Source organism: Eulemur rufifrons, chromosome 9, assembly GCF_041146395.1.
Source record: "Eulemur rufifrons isolate Redbay chromosome 9, OSU_ERuf_1, whole genome shotgun sequence".
Lineage (NCBI taxonomy): Eukaryota > Metazoa > Chordata > Mammalia > Primates > Lemuridae > Eulemur > Eulemur rufifrons.
The window spans coordinates 4,159,600-4,177,829 of NC_090991.1; the positions used below are offsets into that span (position 1 = coordinate 4,159,600).

An 18,230-nucleotide genomic window follows, 5' to 3' on the forward strand; every position below is an offset into this window, starting at 1 on the left:
GAAGAGATTGATATATCCTATAAAGGATGAACTGGTTGACCAACATAATCATTTAGTGATTCTAATTTCTGGAGTTCTTCCCCAATTTCCTATGTATTAGTCTGCCTAACAAGTGTAATTGTATAGTCTCCGGGTGATCACAGTGTAATTATTTCAGGAATCAGTGACATTTAAGGATGTGGCTGTAGACTTCACACCGGAGGAATGGAGGTTGATGGACCCTACACAGAGGAACCTGTACAAGGATGTGATGCTAGAGAATTACAGGAATCTGGTCTCCCTGGGTAAGGATAAGGCCTCTTCTGTGCTGATGTACCTGCCCCTTTGACCAGATTTGCCCAAAATATAGCTTCTGAAGTACTTAGCTGAATTTTGGTTTAGAGTTCAGGCATCGAAATCTCTTGATTTTAGGGGCAGATTGTTGGGAGCTATGCTATTCCTCACTCTTAACCAAATGGTCTGCCCATTGTAGGATAAGAAGTACACATTTCATTGGCATCTTGGAGATTGCTGACAATCCCACAGATTTTGAACCGAAGTTTTTTCTAGCCACTTCCATAAATGGGAATTATCAGTACCTCTAAAAAGAAAGGAACAAATTCATTTTCTTCCTAAACTCATACTATTCCCATGATCTGTTATCCCACCAAACCAGGGTCATAGTGTTGAGCTCCTTTGAGATACCTTTGTAACATCTAACATCACTGCACAATGGAATTTTCTGCTATGATAGAAATGTTCTATAGCTGTGCTGTCCAATACAGCAGGTACTAGCCACTTGTGGTTTTTGAGTACTTGAAATTTGGGTAGTCCATCTGAAGAACTGAATTTTAAATTTTACTTTTTGTTTTGAGACAGAGTCTTGCTCTCTTGTCTGGGCTAGACTGTAGTGGCATCATCATAGTTCACTGCGACCTCAAAAACCTGGGCTCAAGCAATCCTTCTGCCTCAGCCTTCTGAGTAGCTGGGATTACAGGCAAGTGCCACCCCACCCGGCTTATTTTTCCATTTTTTATAGAGACGGGGTCTGGCTCTTATTCAGGCTGGTCTGGAACTCCTGGCCTCATGTGATCCTCCTGCCTTGGCCTCCCAAAGTGCTAGGATTTTAGGCATGAGCCACCACAGCTGGCCTAAAATTTAATTAATTTAAATTTAAATTTCAATAGCTACATATGGCTTTTGGCAACTGTATTGGACAGTGCAGCTCTAAAATTTTCTGTAATGGCCATTCTGCACAGAAAATTAAGAACTGAGGCCGGGCGCGGTGGCTCACGCCTGTAATCCTAGCACTCTGGGAGGCCGAGGCGGGTGGATCGCTCGAGGTCAGGAGTTCGAGACCAGCCTGAGCAAGAGTGAGACCCCGTCTCTACTAAAAATAGAAAGAAATTATATGGACAACTAAAATATATATATACAAAAAATTAGCCGGGCATGGTGGTGCATGCCTGTAGTCCCAGCTACTCGGGAGGCTGAGGCAGGAGGATCGCTTGAGCCCAGGAGTTTGAGGTTGCTGTGAGCTAGGCTGAAGCCACGGCACTCACTCTAGCCCGGGCAACAGAGTGAGACTCTGTCTCAAAAAAAAAAAAAAAACAAAACAAAACAAAAAAAAAAAAAAAAAAGAACTGAGACTGAATTGGGCAATAGTTCTTCTGCACAGCTCCAATCAAATCCTATTTATTTTTCTCTGAACAGGACTTGCAGTTTCCAAACCAGATATGATATCCCGTTTGGAGAATGGGAAAGGACCATGGGCCATGGTGAGAGAAATTTCAAGAACCTCCTATCCAAGTGAGTTGATCAGAACCGGGAAGATGGGATTTATTTCAAGTAACAGGTCGTGGGGGGATGTTCAGCAAAACATCTCAAGTATTTTGGAGGGTACCTTTGCTCAAAGCTGTCTCAGAGGAAAAGCTCCCCCTGTCTCTCAGCCATCCCTGTCACTCCCTTGTCTCTCCCCCTCTCTCTGTCCTCCACTTTTGGTTCCCTATCCTATCCTTTTCTGCTTTCTTGGGGACATGATTTTCATAATTATTCCTTTACTTCTTTATTCAAACATGCATAAAATATCCCTTTCAGGTCTATCTTCTCTAGTTAACTTTTTGTTTTTCTCATTTGTTTCACCATTATCTGACATTTCTTCCTTCATTTTCTTGAAAATGCTCTCTTAAGGGTCCCCACTGATTTTCTTAAGATAAATCTATTTACTCATTATTCAACTTTCTTCACCTGTAAGCCTGCTGAAACCTTGGGGGAACCCCGTTCCCCTCCTCCAGGTTCTTAACTAACTGGGAATGCAAGCAAGGAATGAGTTGAGAATCAAAATTCAATATTCATTTATTTAATCAGTATTTAGTATACATCTATATGCTGTAAACTGGGTTAGGTACTAGGGCTTAACGCAGTGAATAAAATGGACCAGGCGCCTGCCCTCATGAAGATTAAATTTTGAGCAATAGACAATTAGCAAGTAAATAAATAAAAACAAACTAAATGGTGACTGCAATGCCTTTCAGCTATGAGATAAACTGGGGGACAGGAAAGAGTAATTTGGGTGATACGAGGGTGCCTCCCTCAGACAGGGTGGTCAGGGGAGCTTCTGAGGGGTGACATTTAAGCTGAGGCCTGGAGGGTCAGAAGAAGCCAGCAGAGGACAGAGGAGAGGAGAAGCATTCCAGGCAAAGGGCACAGCAATGCAAGGGGCCTGATACAGAAAAGTATGTCACGTGTTCCCGAAATCAGAGGAAGCTGCTGTGACAGAAGGGAGGGGAAACCTGTACAGAGTAGGATCAGAGAGTTAGGAGCCTGCCATGCAGGGCTTTGTGGATGATGTGAGTGAGGGCAAACGCATGGAAAGGTTTAAGTAAGGATTTTTAGAAAATAACCCTGTTTATAGAGATTGAACTTGAGGGTGCATAAAGCAGGTAGTTAAGTTGATGGTGTTACAATAGTCTAGGCAAGAGATGACAGTAACTTTGATTAGGGTGATGGTAGCGGAGATGGAAAGAAATAAATAGAATCTAGTTCATTTGAGTATTCATTTATTATGATGCCATCCACAACTCACACGTGTTATGTGTGTTCTTTTTGTATATCAAATATTATTATATATATACTTAAATGAGTGAGTGAAAGGTAGACACTGGAGATAGTTTTTTTTTTTTTTTTTTTTGAGACAGAGTCTCACTCTGTTGCCCAGGCTAGAGTGAGTGCCGTGGCGTCAGCCTAGCTCACAGCAACCTCAAACTCCTGAGCTCAAGCGATCCTCCTGTCTCAGCCTCCCGAGTAGCTGGGACTACAGGCATGCGCCACCATGCCCGGCTAATTTTTTCTATATATATTTTTAGCTGTCCATATAATTTCTTTCTATTTTTAGTAGAGGTGGGGTCTCGCTCTTGCTCAGGCTGGTCTCGAACTCCTGAGCTCAAACGATCCGCCCACCTCGGCCTCCCAGAGTGCTAGGATTACAGGCGTGAGCCACCGCGCCCGGCCTGGAGATAGTTTTAAACAACTCTTTAGAGAAGGGATTTTTCCCCTATGAAGAGGAAAAAAGAACTGGGGCAGCAGCTAGAGAAAAGAATGGAGTCAAGAAAGACACTCAGCAGGCGTGGGGGCCATACGCCTACAGGCTCAGCTACTTGGGAGGCTGAGGCTGGGCCTGTGGGAGGTGGTGGGGAGGATCTTTTGAGCCCAGGAGTTCAAGGCTGCAGTGAGCTATGATCATGATCACACTACTGCACCCCAGCCTAGGCAACAGAACAAGACCCCATGTCTTTAAAAAAATTTTTTTAATTGAAGAAAAAGAAAAATACTCATTTTATTTTTGAGATGGAAGTTTCTATGCCATATGTGAGTGCTGATAGGATTATCTCAGTGGAGAGGGAGAAATTGATGTTGCCAGACAAAGAGTATCACTGAAGGACTAAAGTGTTTGAGGAGGTTAAAGGAGATAAAATCTAGAATGGAAAGGAAGAATTTACCTTTAATTTGCAGAGAGGTCACCTCCTGCGTTGTAACACTGGGAAAGATGGAGAAGATGGGTGCATACGTAGGTCCACTGGTGGAGGGAAAATTGAGGCATCTATTATGATGGTTGCCATATTTTCTAAAATGCAAATCAAGGTCATCAGCATATAGTGAGGAAAGAAAGAGTTGTGAGAGAGGGAAAGTAATATTTCTTATGGGACATGGAATCCACTGGAAAGCCCTCTGAGCCTCAAGCTTTTATTGTGAAAAGTGTTTAATTGCAGCCTCTGTATATTTAGTACTTACAGGACTATTCATATTTGCTATTTATAATTTTCAGCTTAACAAATTATTTGGGAATTGCTCAATTTAATCTACATTTCAATTTTTTTTTTTTTTTTTTTTTTTTTTTTTTTGAGACAGAGTCTCACTCTGTTGCCCAGGCTAGAGTGAGTGCCGTGGCGTCAGCCTAGCTCACAGCAACCTCAAACTCCTGAGCTCAGGCGATCCTCCTGTTTCAGCCTCCCGAGTAGCTGGGACTACAGGCATGCACCACCATGCCCGACTAATTTTTTCTATATATATTTTTTAGCTGTCCATATAATTTCTTTCTATTTTTAGTAGAGATGGGGTCTCGCTCTTGCTCAGGCTGGTCTCAAACTCCTGAGCTCAAACGATCCGCCCACCTCGGCCTCCCAGAGTGCTAGGATTACAGGCGTGAGCCACCGCGCCCGGCCTACATTTCAATTTTATTGGCATACTGTCCCCTGTTTATCTTGTAAACGTTTATATGGATCTAAAGTGATGTGCCACTTTTCATTCCTGGTACTGATTTGTGTCCTTTCTTTTTTGTCTCAATCAGTCTTGCTAGGCTTTATCAATTATCATTTGGCTTTTAAAGAACCATTTTAAATTGTTTTTCTTATATATTTGATCTCTATTTTATTACTTTCTGCTCTTTATTATTTCATTTTTTTCACCTTCTTAGGGTTTAATTTGTGGATCTTTTCTAACTTCTTGAATTGGATACTTACACCACTGATTCTTAGCCATTCTTCTTTTCTGGTTATTTAGAGCTGTCAGGACCATATCACACTTTTTTATGTGTCATCTTCATAATTTTTTAGTTTAAGATATTTAATAATTCCTATTGTGTTATCTTTGACCCTCGGGTTATTTAGAAGTGTTTTTCTTACCTTTGTGCCACTTGGGAATTTTCTGATAATGTAGTGTTTAATTCTAGTGTGGTCAGAAAACATGCTTTGTATTTTTTCAGCCTTTGCAGGTTTCTTAAAACTTCCTTTATTTACCATGTGATAAATTTCTGTAAACATTTTGAGTACACTTGAAAAACATATACAGTCTAGGTATTGAGTACAGTGTTCTAGATATGTCAGGAGGTTAGTTTGTTAATTATGTTGCTAAAGGGTGTGTACTTAAAGCTTATTCTATCAGTTGAGAAAGATTTTTTTAAGTCTGCTAGTGAGACTGTAAATTTGTTTCTTATTTTAGTTCACTTAACTTTTTTCTTTAAGTATTTTGAAACTATGTTGTTAGGTAAATGCAAAGTTAGAATTATTATATCTTTCTGGTAAATTGGACCTTTTGTCATTATGAAGTGTCCCATCTGTAGTGGTTTTTGCATTGAAGTCTATTTTGCCTGATATTAATATTACTGTAGCATCCTTCCTTTGAACATTATTTATATATCTTCTTTCACCTGTTCACTTTCACCTTCTATATATCTATATATTTTATGTGTTTCTTTTATAAGTAGCATACTGTTAATTCTTTTAACCAATCTGACAGTTTGTGTCTTTTGGAGTGTTCAGTTCGTACGAAATACATTTACATAATCTGTAGCTCTGCCATTTAGCTGTGAAAGTGTTTTGCCAGTTCTTTATTCTTTTTCTCCCCATTCATGCCTCCCTTTGGATTTATCACCTTTTATTGTTCTATTTTCCCCCTCTAATAATTTGGTAATTACAACATTTTAAATTATTTGTTCAGTGGTTAATACTGAGATTAAAGCATGCATCCTTGATTCAATGTCTAATACAGGTTTTTCCTTCTTCACAAGCAATATAAGGAGTGTAAGACAGCTTATTCCATTTAACCTCACTTACATTTTTGAAGTTATGTATTGTAATTCTATTTTTTTTTTATTTATTTTTTTTTTTTTTTTGAGACAGAGTGTCGCTTTGTTGCCCAGGCTAGAGTGAGTGCCGTGGCGTCAGCCTAGCTCACAGCAACCTCAAACTCCTGGGCTTAAGCAATCCTACTGCCTCAGCCTCCCGAGTAGCTGGGACTACAGGCATGCGCCACCATGCCCGGCTAATTTTTTTTTTCTATATATATTTTAGTTGGCCAGATAATTTCTTTCTATTTTTAGTAGAGACGAGGTCTCGCTCATTGCTCAGGCTGCTCTCGAACTCCTGACCTTGAGCGATCCACCCGCCTCGGCCTCCCAGAGTGCTAGGATTACAGGCGTGAGCCACCGCGCCCGGCCTGTATTTTAATTCTATATATGTCAGATCACATATTCATTTAACACATTGACTACCATGTGAGTTGTATTTAACTCAGGCTAGTTTTGAGCCTGGGGCCACAGGAAGCAAAACCCTGCAGTTGGTTCATGAAAATCTTACTTGTTGATGTTCTTATTATTACAATTAATATTGACAATTTAATTCTAAAAATGTGAATTGTGTTGCATATAACTCACTCACAGAAAACAATAAAAAATAACAAATTAGAAAAGATTGTTTGTTCTAATAAAGCACTGTGGCCCCAGGGAAAAAATTTTTTTTCCTAGTGTGGCAGTCAGTGTGTTAAACTCACCCATATTTTTACCTTTCCTTTCTCTTCATTTTTTTTCATTGCTAAGCTTATATCTAAGATATTTTTCTTCTGCCTAAAGAACAGCCTTTAATATTTCCTTTTATTCAGATATGTTTGTGCCATATTCTTTTCTCCCTTTTTTGCCTAAGACATCTTTATTTTGACCTTCATTTTTGGAGAATATTTTGGGTAAGACTTTGGGGTGGGGAACCTTTAGCCTTGGGGCCACATGTGGCTTTTTGGATCCTTGAGTGTGGTCTTTTGACTGAATCTCAAGTTTACAGAAGAAATCCTTTTAATAAAGGATTTAATAAAGTTTTGGAGATATCATTTCATTGTTTTATGACTTACATAGAATCTGTTGAGAAGTGAACCATCTGTCTAATTTAGGAGCCAGCAAACTTTTAATGTGAAAGGCAAGGCAGCAAATATGTTAGGCTTTGTGGGGTCACAGGTCTCTGTTGCAACTCCATTCTGCCACTGTAGCACACAAACATCCATAGACAATATGTTAACCAATGAGTGTGGTTGTGTTCCACTAAAACTTCATTTATGGACACTGAAATTTGAATTTCATACAATTTTAATATGTCACATTATATCATTATTTTGATACATTTTTCAACCACTTAAAAATTTTAAATTATTCTTGTCTCACTTGCTATACAAAACCAGATGGTAGGATCTCTCTTTCTGGGTTTCATTCTTCTCATTGTAATTCTTTAAGTCTTTCTAGTTTTCAGATGCTTTCAAACAGACTTTGTTTCTCTTTTTTATCCAGATTTTCTAATTGTTACCAGCAATAATGTTGGTCTAAACTACCCAGTGTGACATCACCAAAGTACAGCTCTCTCAGATGTAAAAGTTTTTATTTGTTTTTTATTCTTATTGTTTGGGAGTGACATTTTGCTTTCACTCAAGAAAGATGAGGATTTAGCTCATATATATTAATGAAGTTTCTGCAAGTAAATTTTTTGAAGAAAATTTCTAGTTGCTAATATAACTTTTTTGCCCCCTAAGCTTTTATATTTTTAGCGAATTTTATAGCAACTTTGCCTGCTTTACAAATTTATATTCTTTTGACCTTTTATTATTACTTCCTGAATCCCAAGTTGGTATTATAGATGTGTTTTCTATAGCTTTTATTCTGACAGAAAAAAAATTTCATCAGATATTGGCAAAATAATGTCCTAGGACAACAAAAAAATATATTCAAACTAATTAAAAATATTTAAAGGTTAAAGAAAAAATGATAAAAAATAAAAGCAACAGCATGACAGAAAATTAATTTAAATTTCATAAAGGCAAAATAACTTAAACAAAACTTATTACTTAAAAAGTGAGTTTTAAACCATTCCACTGTCCAGAAAAGTTTTGTATTGAATTTGTTTTTAAACATTTATATATGATTACCTTCAAATGAATTAAAATTTTAAAAAAGTATAAAAGTGCCATAGAAAATATTAAATTGCAAGGCTTGGTGTGGTGGCTCATGCCTGTAATCCTAACACCTTCAGGGGCCAAGGTGGGAGCATCATTTGAGGCCAGGAGTTCAAGAACAACCAGGGCAACAGAGCAAGACCCTGTCTCTACAAAAAAATAGAAAAGTTAGACAAGTGTGGGTCCCAGCTACTCAGGAGGCTGAAGCAGAAGGATCACTTGAGCCCAGGAGTTTGAGGTTGCTGTGAGCTAGGATGACTCCAATCCACTGCACTCTAGCCCAGGCAACATACTGAGACCCTATCTCTCTCTCTCTCTTTCTCTCTCTCTCTCTCTCTCTCTCCATCTATATATATATGTGTGTGTATATATGTATGTGTGTGCATATATATATTTTTTTTTATGTATTGCACATACAAACAAGTTGTAGGACCAATAACCCACAGTAGAATTTTTTTAATGAATTTTTGACAAACTGTCAGAAATGTTCTTAGAGTCCATAAAAATTTGCAAAAGCTACCTTGATTAAGTAATTGTTACTATTTAAAATATCAGTAAGTATAAATATTAATTTTTGACTAGTTTGCTGTTCAACTCACTTTTTGAAAATCAAAGTGCTTTCTTCCACAAAAGTTTTATTAAAAGGTATGTACAAAGATTTGAATAAACTGTTCTTCCAGGGAAACTTGAGAAAGCCCTCACAATAATGCTAGTCAATCAAGAATGAGAACAAATAGAAAGAAAGTATGATTGGGGACACATGTCTGGTTTGTGGAGTAAATGGGCAGCAAGGAAGTGTGACAATTTATGAAGAATACTCTCTAAAGAAGTTGACTCTAAAGGAAATGAGAAGAGGAAGAAACATTTGAGAAACTTAGATTCTAGGATGGTTACCATGAATGAATGTTTTTAGTAGGAGAAAATCTAATTGAATTTGCTACTTTGATTCTTGCTCAACTAGCCGCCTTTAATCCTACCTTCTTCTTACTGGAAAAAATTAATTTGAACTATATATTATCATCCCATTTTTCACTTTTATTATCCTGTTTAGTGAGATTTCCTCAGCTTAGGAAAGGAGTTATTTGATTTTTCTCTTTTTATCTCCTAGACTTGGAGACCAAACCTGCAACCAAGAATGCTACACTAACAGATGATATTCCTGAAGATTTATCACAGGAGGCCGTAGTTGGGAAACTCACAGAGAGTGGTCTGTGGGATTCCAGAATGGGAGGATTATGGAAATGGAATGACAGGATATTGAGATTGCAAAATAGTCAGGAGAGTCATTTGAGTCAAAGAATAGTAACACACAAGAAAACTCCCACTAGTCAAAGAGATTTTAGATTTGGATCTGTTCTTATTCCAGAACCAGAAGTTATCACAGAAGAGTCCCACAACAAATGCCGAACACATGAGGAAAATTTCACAGAGAATTTAGATTTGATTACAAATACCCATTTGGGGAAGATAATTTGCAAGGTTACGGAAGGTAGCAAAGCCATAAGGCAAACTTCAGAACTTACTTTGGGGAAAAAATCTAATAATAAAGGAAAACCCTATAAATGTGGTACATGTGGAAAGGCCTTCCGTTATAGGTCATTACTCATTCAACATCAAAGAACTCACACTAAAGAAAAACCTTATGAGTGTAATGAATGTGGGAAAACATTCAGCCAGCCTTCATATCTCAGTCAGCATAAAAAAATTCACACTGGAGAAAAACCTTATAAATGTAATGAATGTGGAAAGGCCTTCATTGCTTCTTCATCACTTATGGTACATCAGAGAATCCATACTAAAGAGAAACCTTATCAATGCAATGTCTGTGGAAAATCCTTTAGCCAGTGTGCCCGTCTTAATCAGCACCAGAGAATTCAAACTGGAGAGAAACCCTATAAATGCAGTGAATGTGGGAAAGCTTTTAGTGACAAATCAAAACTTACAAGACATCAGGAAACTCACAATGGTGAGAAACCCTACAAATGTAATGATTGTGGGAAAGCGTTTAGGAATAAGTCATATCTTAGTGTACATGAGAAGACCCATACTGAAGAGAAACCATATAAATGCAATGAGTGTGGGAAATCTTTTAAAAATACCACAATTTTTAATGTTCATCAGAGGATTCATACTGGAGAGAAGCCCTTTAGATGTAATGAATGTGGAAAAGCCTATAGAAGTAATTCAAGCCTTATTGTACATATAAGGACTCATACTGGGGAAAAACCCTATGAATGTAGTGACTGTGGGAAAGCATTCAACCGCATAGCGAATTTCACAGAACATCAGAGAATTCATACAGGAGAAAAACCCTATAAATGTACTGAATGTGGGAAAGCATTCATTAATTATTCATGCCTTACTGTCCACCACAGAATGCATACAGGAGAGAAACCTTATAAGTGTAACGAATGTGGAAAGGCCTTCATGCGTTCTTCTTCTCTAATTATACATCAGCGTATTCATACTGAAGAGAAACCTTATCTATGTAACGAATGTGGGGAATCATTCAGAATAAAATCACACTTAACTGTACATCAGAGGATTCATACTGGAGAGAAACCATATAAATGTACCGACTGTGAGAGGGCATTCACCAAAATGGTTAATCTCAAGGAGCATCAGAAAATTCATACTGGAGTGAAACCCTATAAATGTTATGATTGTGAAAAATCCTTCAGGACTAAGTCATACCTTATTGTACATCAAAGGACACATACTGGAGAAAAACCCTACAAATGTAATGAATGTGAGAAAGCCTTCACTAATACTTCACAGCTTACTGTGCATCAACGAAGGCATACTGGAGAGAAACCCTATAAATGTAATGAATGTGGAAAGGTTTTCACAAGTAACTCAAGCTTTAATACCCATCAGAGAACACATACTGGAGAGAAACCATTTAAATGTAATGACTGTGGGAAAGCATTTAGCCAGATGGTACATGTCACAGAACATCAGAAAATCCATAGTGGGGAGAAGCCCTATAAGTGTGATGTCTGTGGAAAAGCCTTCAGGAGGGGTTCATACCTTACAGTGCATTGGAGAACACATACTGGAGAAAAACCCTACACCTGTAAGGAATGTGGAAAAGGTTGTATTACCCTATCACAGCTAACTCTGCATCAGAGAATTCATACCGGAGAGAGGCCATACAAATGTGAAGAATGTGGAAAAGCCTTCAGAACAAACTCCGACTTTACTGTACACCTGAGGATGCATACTGGAGAAAAACCCTATAAATGTAATGAATGTGGAAAAGCCTTCAGGAGTAGTTCAAGCCTTACTGTACATCAAAAAATACATCAGAGAGAAACTCAGTTAGTATAGAGAACAGTAAGTCATTCATCCAGATGTCAACTCCACAAGAGGAATTTTATATATTATATTATGAATATAATATATAAAATTTTATATTTTATGAATGTGGGAAATCTTCATTATAAATTCACAGAAAACATACACTAAAGAGACACTCTATAAACATAATGAATGTGGAAAAGCATTTAAGCATATTAAATCTTAGAAGTTATAAGAAAATTCACACTACAGAAAAATAATGGACAAATGAAAGCCTTCATTCAGATGTCATACTTTACTATTCTTCAAATTATTTTCAGTTAATTGCCTATATATATATTTGCCTATTTTTCTGTTGGTTTATTTGCCTTTTCTTATAAATCCAGAGGTACTTTTTATATATTTTAGATATTAATCCGCTGTTATTTGTGTAGCAAATGTTTTTCTTAATCTAGCATTTATCGTTACATTTTTTAATAAAGTCACATTTTTATTTTTGTAGTAAAATATTTATATCTTTTCCTTCTTAGATTATTGATTTGCTCATTTGAATTGGAAGAGGTCTCCTTAGCCCCTAGGTACCCTAAATTTGTTTCTAAGATTTTGATAATTTTATGTTTTACATTCAAGTCTTTAATCCCTCTGGACTGGATGATTCTTTGTAGAAGAGCAACTCCAAATGACTGCTAACCTACAAAAAGATTTTGAATCTAAATATTACTCAGGGAAATACAAATTAAAATGACTAATTAGATGAAACTTCCACTTCATGGAGTTGGCAAAAATTAAGAGATCTTTTGCTATTGAAGTTTGGGAAATCACTTACTCTTACTTAAAGGTTGTATAACTTATATTTCCACCAGCAAGCTAGCAAGATATATTTAAAATGTTAGCTATATAAACCCTTAGACCCAGCAGTCTCACTTTTGGGAATCTGTCCCATAGAAATAAAAGCAGCATCAATTCATAAGAATATAAATAAATAAGCATGTTTATTGAAGTATTGTTTGTAGAGCTGGGGAAAGGCCCAACTGGATACAAAGTGAATGCCTATTAATATGGGAATGGTTGGATAAATTGTGATGTATCTATATTAAGGAACTACGTGAGAGTAATTTTAAACATGGGTTATATCTATATCTATACTAGCTGGCTTCAATGTATTTCCACAGTGTTTTGATAAATAATTGCTTTATAACAAAAATGTATATATACACCATTCCATTTTTGTTAAAATAATCACACAGTTATTGTGTATTTTAAATACATATGTGATTAGATACATGTGGAGGTAAGTATGGAAGAATATATACCAGGCTGTTAATATTTATTGCTTTGAGAGAAGTGACAAAAGAAGTGGAGATAAGGGGGGAGTGATTGTAAAAAATAGAAAGATGTAAATGCAACATGTATAGTATAAAACTGTGAATGTAATATTATGTATTTATATGAACTTTTGAGAGAGACGAATGAAGGGATCGTCTCCAAAAATTTAGTGGTGGTTGTTTCAGTGTTGGTGGAGTATCCAGTGTTTTTTGTTTTTTTGACTTTCTTTTTGTATTTTTAAGTTTTTCTATGTAATGCACATGTAATATTTACATAAATAGGGAAAACCTTTTTTGTTATGAAGCTAATTTATTGGGCACCTACTATGTGCAGGAACTACCCTAGGTGCTGGATACACATTGGTGGGGGAGAGCTGCTCATGTGCCTGAGAGTATGAGAATTGGTTATGATGTCACCTAAATTCCAAAAAGTTACTAAGCACCTTAATCCTATCACCCACAAGTTTCATTTGGAGGAGGTGATAGAAATTCTAGATAGATGAAAATGGATTGAAGAATATCTGTAACTCATGTCCAGGCTTTAGACCAGACAAGGCTCAGAAAGAAGTCTCAGCTGGGCGTGGTGGCTCACGCCTGTAATCCTAGCACTCTGGGAGGCTGAGGCGGGAGGATCACTCAAGGTCAGGAGTTCAAGAAAGAAGTCTCATTTTCAACATGGCACCAAAGGAAAAGTCATAATGGCAAAAGAGGGTGAATTTGCAGATCGGTCTGTGTACAGCTTCCAAACTTTGCATGATGAAGTACACAGAGGGGAAACAGCCAATAACTCCCAAGTCTGTAAGTGAGAGCTTGGAAGTTCTGGGAATACTAGGGAATACTCCTACTAGGAGAGGCCTATATTCAAAATGGGAACCCAGAGGCTGTGACCTGATACCAGAAGGCCCTAACAGACCATGGACCAGATATCCAAAAGACAAGGTATGGTAAGCTACACTTTGATAGAGCCTAAGAAAAGAAGATCAAAAATCCCTCCCACAATGCCAGGATAAATATGTATTTAATATAGGAAGAGTATATTAGATGATATGAACTGTCTCCCATTATAAATGAATAATTTGATATTGTAGTTAAAATGATCATTTCTGATTGGATTTTATTATAATAGTGAAATTTATTGGCCTCCAACTCCTGGGCTCGGTCAATCCTGCCAACTAGCTAGGACACTATAGGCTCATGCCACCATGCCTGGCTAATTTTTTTATTTTTTAGAGTCAAAGTCTCACTGTATTGCCTAGGCTGGTCTCAAACTCCTGGCCTCAAGCAATCCTCCCACCTCGGCCTCCCCAGGCACGGAGATTACAGGCATGAACCACTGCACCCAGCCAAGACTTATCTTCATTGAAGATATTTTACTGTACCACTTTCTTTTTTTTTTTTTTTTTTTGTTGAGACAGAGTCTCACTTTGTTGCCCAGGCTAGAGTGAGTGCCGTGGCGTCAGCTTAGCTCACAGCAACCTCAAACTCCTGGGCTTAAGCGATCCTACTGCCTCAGCCTCCCGAGTAGCTGGGACTACAGGCATGCGCCACTATGCCCGGCTAATTTTTTCTATATAGATTTTTAGGTGTCCATATAATGTCTTTCTATTTTTAGTAGAGACGGGGTCTCGCTCAGGCTGGTCTCGAACTCTTGACCTTGAGCAATCCACCCGCCTCGGCCTCCCAGAGTGCTAGGATTACAGGCGTGAGCCACCGCGCCCGGCCTACTGTACCACTTTCTAACTGAAAAGTTTGAGAGTCAGACCCTGAAATACTACCCTTAAGAAGCCCTTCTGTCAAGCAGTTGACATATCATGATACCAACTCTGTTGGTTGCTCCTTTCCACCTCCTAATCCTCACCACACCTCACCCCTGCCTTACATCACTGCCTTAGAGGCAATCATTTCAAGTAGAGGAGCATGGTCAGCAGGTTCAAATGACATAAGAACTGAAAAGTGTCCATTGGGTTAGGAGATGGCGATGACACAGGCCAACTCAACTCAAGCAGTTTCAGTGGAGTGGCAAGGTGCCAAAGCCTGGTTCTTATGTATACCGACATCTCATGAGTTTAATTTGCATTTCCTCAGCGAATAATGATGTGGAGCCCCCTTTTAGATAGGTATTGGCTTTGTGAATATCTTCTTTTGTAAAGTACCTGTTCAAGACTTTTGTCTATTTTTTTTATTGGGAACTCTGACTTTTTGTTCATTTGTAGAATTCTTTATATATTCTAGATACAAGGTATTTTTTAGATGTGTGTATTTTAATATCATCTCACCTGCAGTTTGCCTTTTCACCCTCTAAATAATGTCCTTTGATGAACAGAAGTTCTTAATTTTGATGAGGAATAATTTACCTTTTCTTTTATGATTAGTGCTTTTCTTGCCCAGTTTAAGAAACATTTTCCTAGCTCAAGGTCATGAAGATATTTTTCTACATTTTGTTTCACATGTCTCCTGTTTTACTTTTCACTTTTTTGTATATGATTTGTCTGAAATTAATATTTATGTATGGTATAGGGTAGAGGTCAAAATGAATATTTTTCATTACAAATATACAACTTATTCAGCATCATTTATTGAAAAGGTCATCTTCCCCTCTTTCCCTTGTATTGAAATAGAACACTTATGATAAATCAGATGATGATATGTGTGAGAGTCTTCTGGACTATCAGTTCTGTTTTATTGTTTTGTTTGTTTATATTGTTATAATACCAAATGTTCTTAATGAAAACTGGCAGTACAATTGACCCTTGAACGATGCAGAACTTAGGAGCACTGACTTCTCACTCAGTCAAAAATCCATATGTAACTTTTGACTCCCCGAAGACTAAACTACTAATATCCCACTGTTGATCAGAAGCCTTCCCAATAACATGAACAGTCAATACATATTTTGTATGTTATATTTATTATATATGTTATATATACTGTACTCTTACAATAAACTAAGCTAGAGGTAAGAAAATTATAAGGAGGAGAATATATATGTACTCTTCACTAAGTGGAAGTGGATCATCATAAAGGTCTTAATCCTCATCTTCACATTTAGTAGGCTAAAGAAGAGCAGAAAGAGGAGGGATTGGTCTTGCTGTTTCAGAGGTGGGATAAAATTCATGTATGAGTGGGCCCACACGGTTCAAACCTGTGTTGTTCAAGGGTCAACTGTGTATGTTTTCTAATTTTGTTCTTCTTGTTCGAAATCATCACTGCTATTCCAGGTCCTTGGCATTTTGCATACATTGATGAATGATTTTTTTTCAATTACCCCACACCAGAAAGCTGGTATTTTGTTGGCATTGCATCAAATACATAGATTAATTTTGGAAGAATGAAGACCTTAACAATATTAAGACATTCGAACTATGAGCATGCCAAACATTTTCATTTATGTAAATATTTTAATTTCAGCAATTTTTGTATTTTTGCAATGTAGAAGTTATACATTTTTTGTTTTTTTAAGTGTAGAAGTATTGTTATTTTATTTTTTCAATTATATACATGTTATTAATAGATTAGTACTATGTACTTGATGTTGGTATTATAAATTGTATTGTTTTAATTTCATTTTCTGATTGTTGTCACAATATAGATATATAATATATCTCATATATATGTATATATAACAGATTTTTTAAAACTTAACCTTATATCCAGTGACCTTGCTAATTTCACTTATTCATAATAGTTTGTTCATTCTTTTGAATTTTCGATGTACATAATATGTTATCTGTGGTAAAGTAAAACTAGTTTTACTTCATCCTTTCTAATCTTTATATCATTTTTTTCTTGCTTCATTGCACTGGCTAGGACCTCCAGCAGGAGAGATTGTAGACGTCCTTGCCTTTTCCCCAGAATCTAAAAGGAAAACTAAACATTTTACCATTAGGTATGATAAGAGGTATAAATTTTAGATAATTTATATAAGATTAAGGAAGTTTTCCTCAAATCTCAGCTTTCTGAGGTTCATTATTATAGATAGGTGTTGAATTTCATCAGATATATTTTTTGCAGCTATCAAGATGACCATTGTTTTTCTCATTCTGTTAATGTGCTTGAATTATATGGACTGATTTAAAACACTTTTATAAATTGTGGTAAAATAAATAAAATGTAAATTTATCATCTTAACCAGTATTATGTGTACAGTTCAGTGGCATTAAGGCATATTGTGCAACCATCCATCTCCAAACTCTTTTCATCTTGCAAAGTTGAAACAGTATCCATTAAACAATAATTCCCCATTAAACAATACCCGTTAAACAAGAACTCCATTTACTGCCCTCTAAGCCCTGAAAACCACCATCCTACTTTGTGTTTCTTTGAATCTGACTGCTCTAAGTACTTCATATAAGTGTAATCATACGGTATTTGTGCTTTTGTCACTGGTTTATTTCACTTAGCATAATGTCCTCAATTTCCGAATATTAAAGCAACTTTGCATTCCTGGAATATATTCCATGTGGTCATTATATATTATCTTTATAATGTATTATTGAATTAAATTTGTCAAAATTTTACATAAGATTTTATGTCTTTGTCCATATTATCTTGTATGTTTTCTTTTTTGTAGTGGCCTTGTTTGGACTTTATGTCAAGGTTTTGGTGGGCTAGTAAAATGAATTGAGAATTCCTTTTTTGTTGTTGTTTTTGGTTTTTGTGTTTAGTTTTGGTCCTCTGGAAGACTACGAGATTGGTATTATTGGTATTGGTATTATTTTTACCATAAATAGTTTCTGTAAAAGTCACCAGTGAAGCCATCTGGGCCAGGAGTTTTCTTTGTAGGGATGTTGTAAATTATGAATTCAATTACTCTGATAAACATAGGATTATTCAGATTTTCTATCTTCTGTGTAAGTTTTGGGAGGTCTATGTCATTTCATTAAAATATCTAACTATTGGCTTTAAATAGTTCATAATATCTGCTTGTCATATTTTTAATATCTGTAGTATCTAAAGTGATGTTCTCTTTTTCAGTCCGAATATTGTTAATTTGTTCACTCTCTTTTTGTTTTCTCAATTAAGCTTTCTAGGGATTTAACATTTTGTTAATTTTTTTTAAAAACCCACCTCTGAATTATTATACAGCTAATTACTTTTTCATTGATTCATGATCTTTTATTTCCTTCTATGTACTTTATTTGAATATGATTTACCGTTTTTTCTAGTTTCTTGGAATGAAATCTTAAATAGTTGATTTTCAACATTTCTTTTTTGCTAATTGTATTTAACACTATACATTTCTAAGTACCTATTTAGGTATTAATTTAGAAATTTTGCATCAAATAGGTTTTTATTATCTTTATTGGGACATAATTTATATATAACAAGTTGCACCCAATTTAACTTTACATTTTAATAAGT

At 36.4% G+C, this 18,230-nt stretch overlaps 1 protein-coding gene across 1 annotated transcript in view; it reads left to right on the plus strand.

Moving 5' to 3' along the window:
* The window catches only part of ZNF624 (zinc finger protein 624), a 32,262-nt gene extending 20,688 nt beyond the window's left edge, over positions 1-11,574 (plus strand). The window contains exons 5-7 of the mRNA XM_069482112.1: positions 158-284; positions 1,693-1,788; positions 9,353-11,574. Coding sequence (XP_069338213.1) covers positions 158-284; positions 1,693-1,788; positions 9,353-11,574 — 2,445 coding nt within the window. The remainder of the gene's footprint in view (positions 1-157; positions 285-1,692; positions 1,789-9,352) is intronic.
* The last annotated feature ends 6,656 nt before the right edge of the window (positions 11,575-18,230 follow it).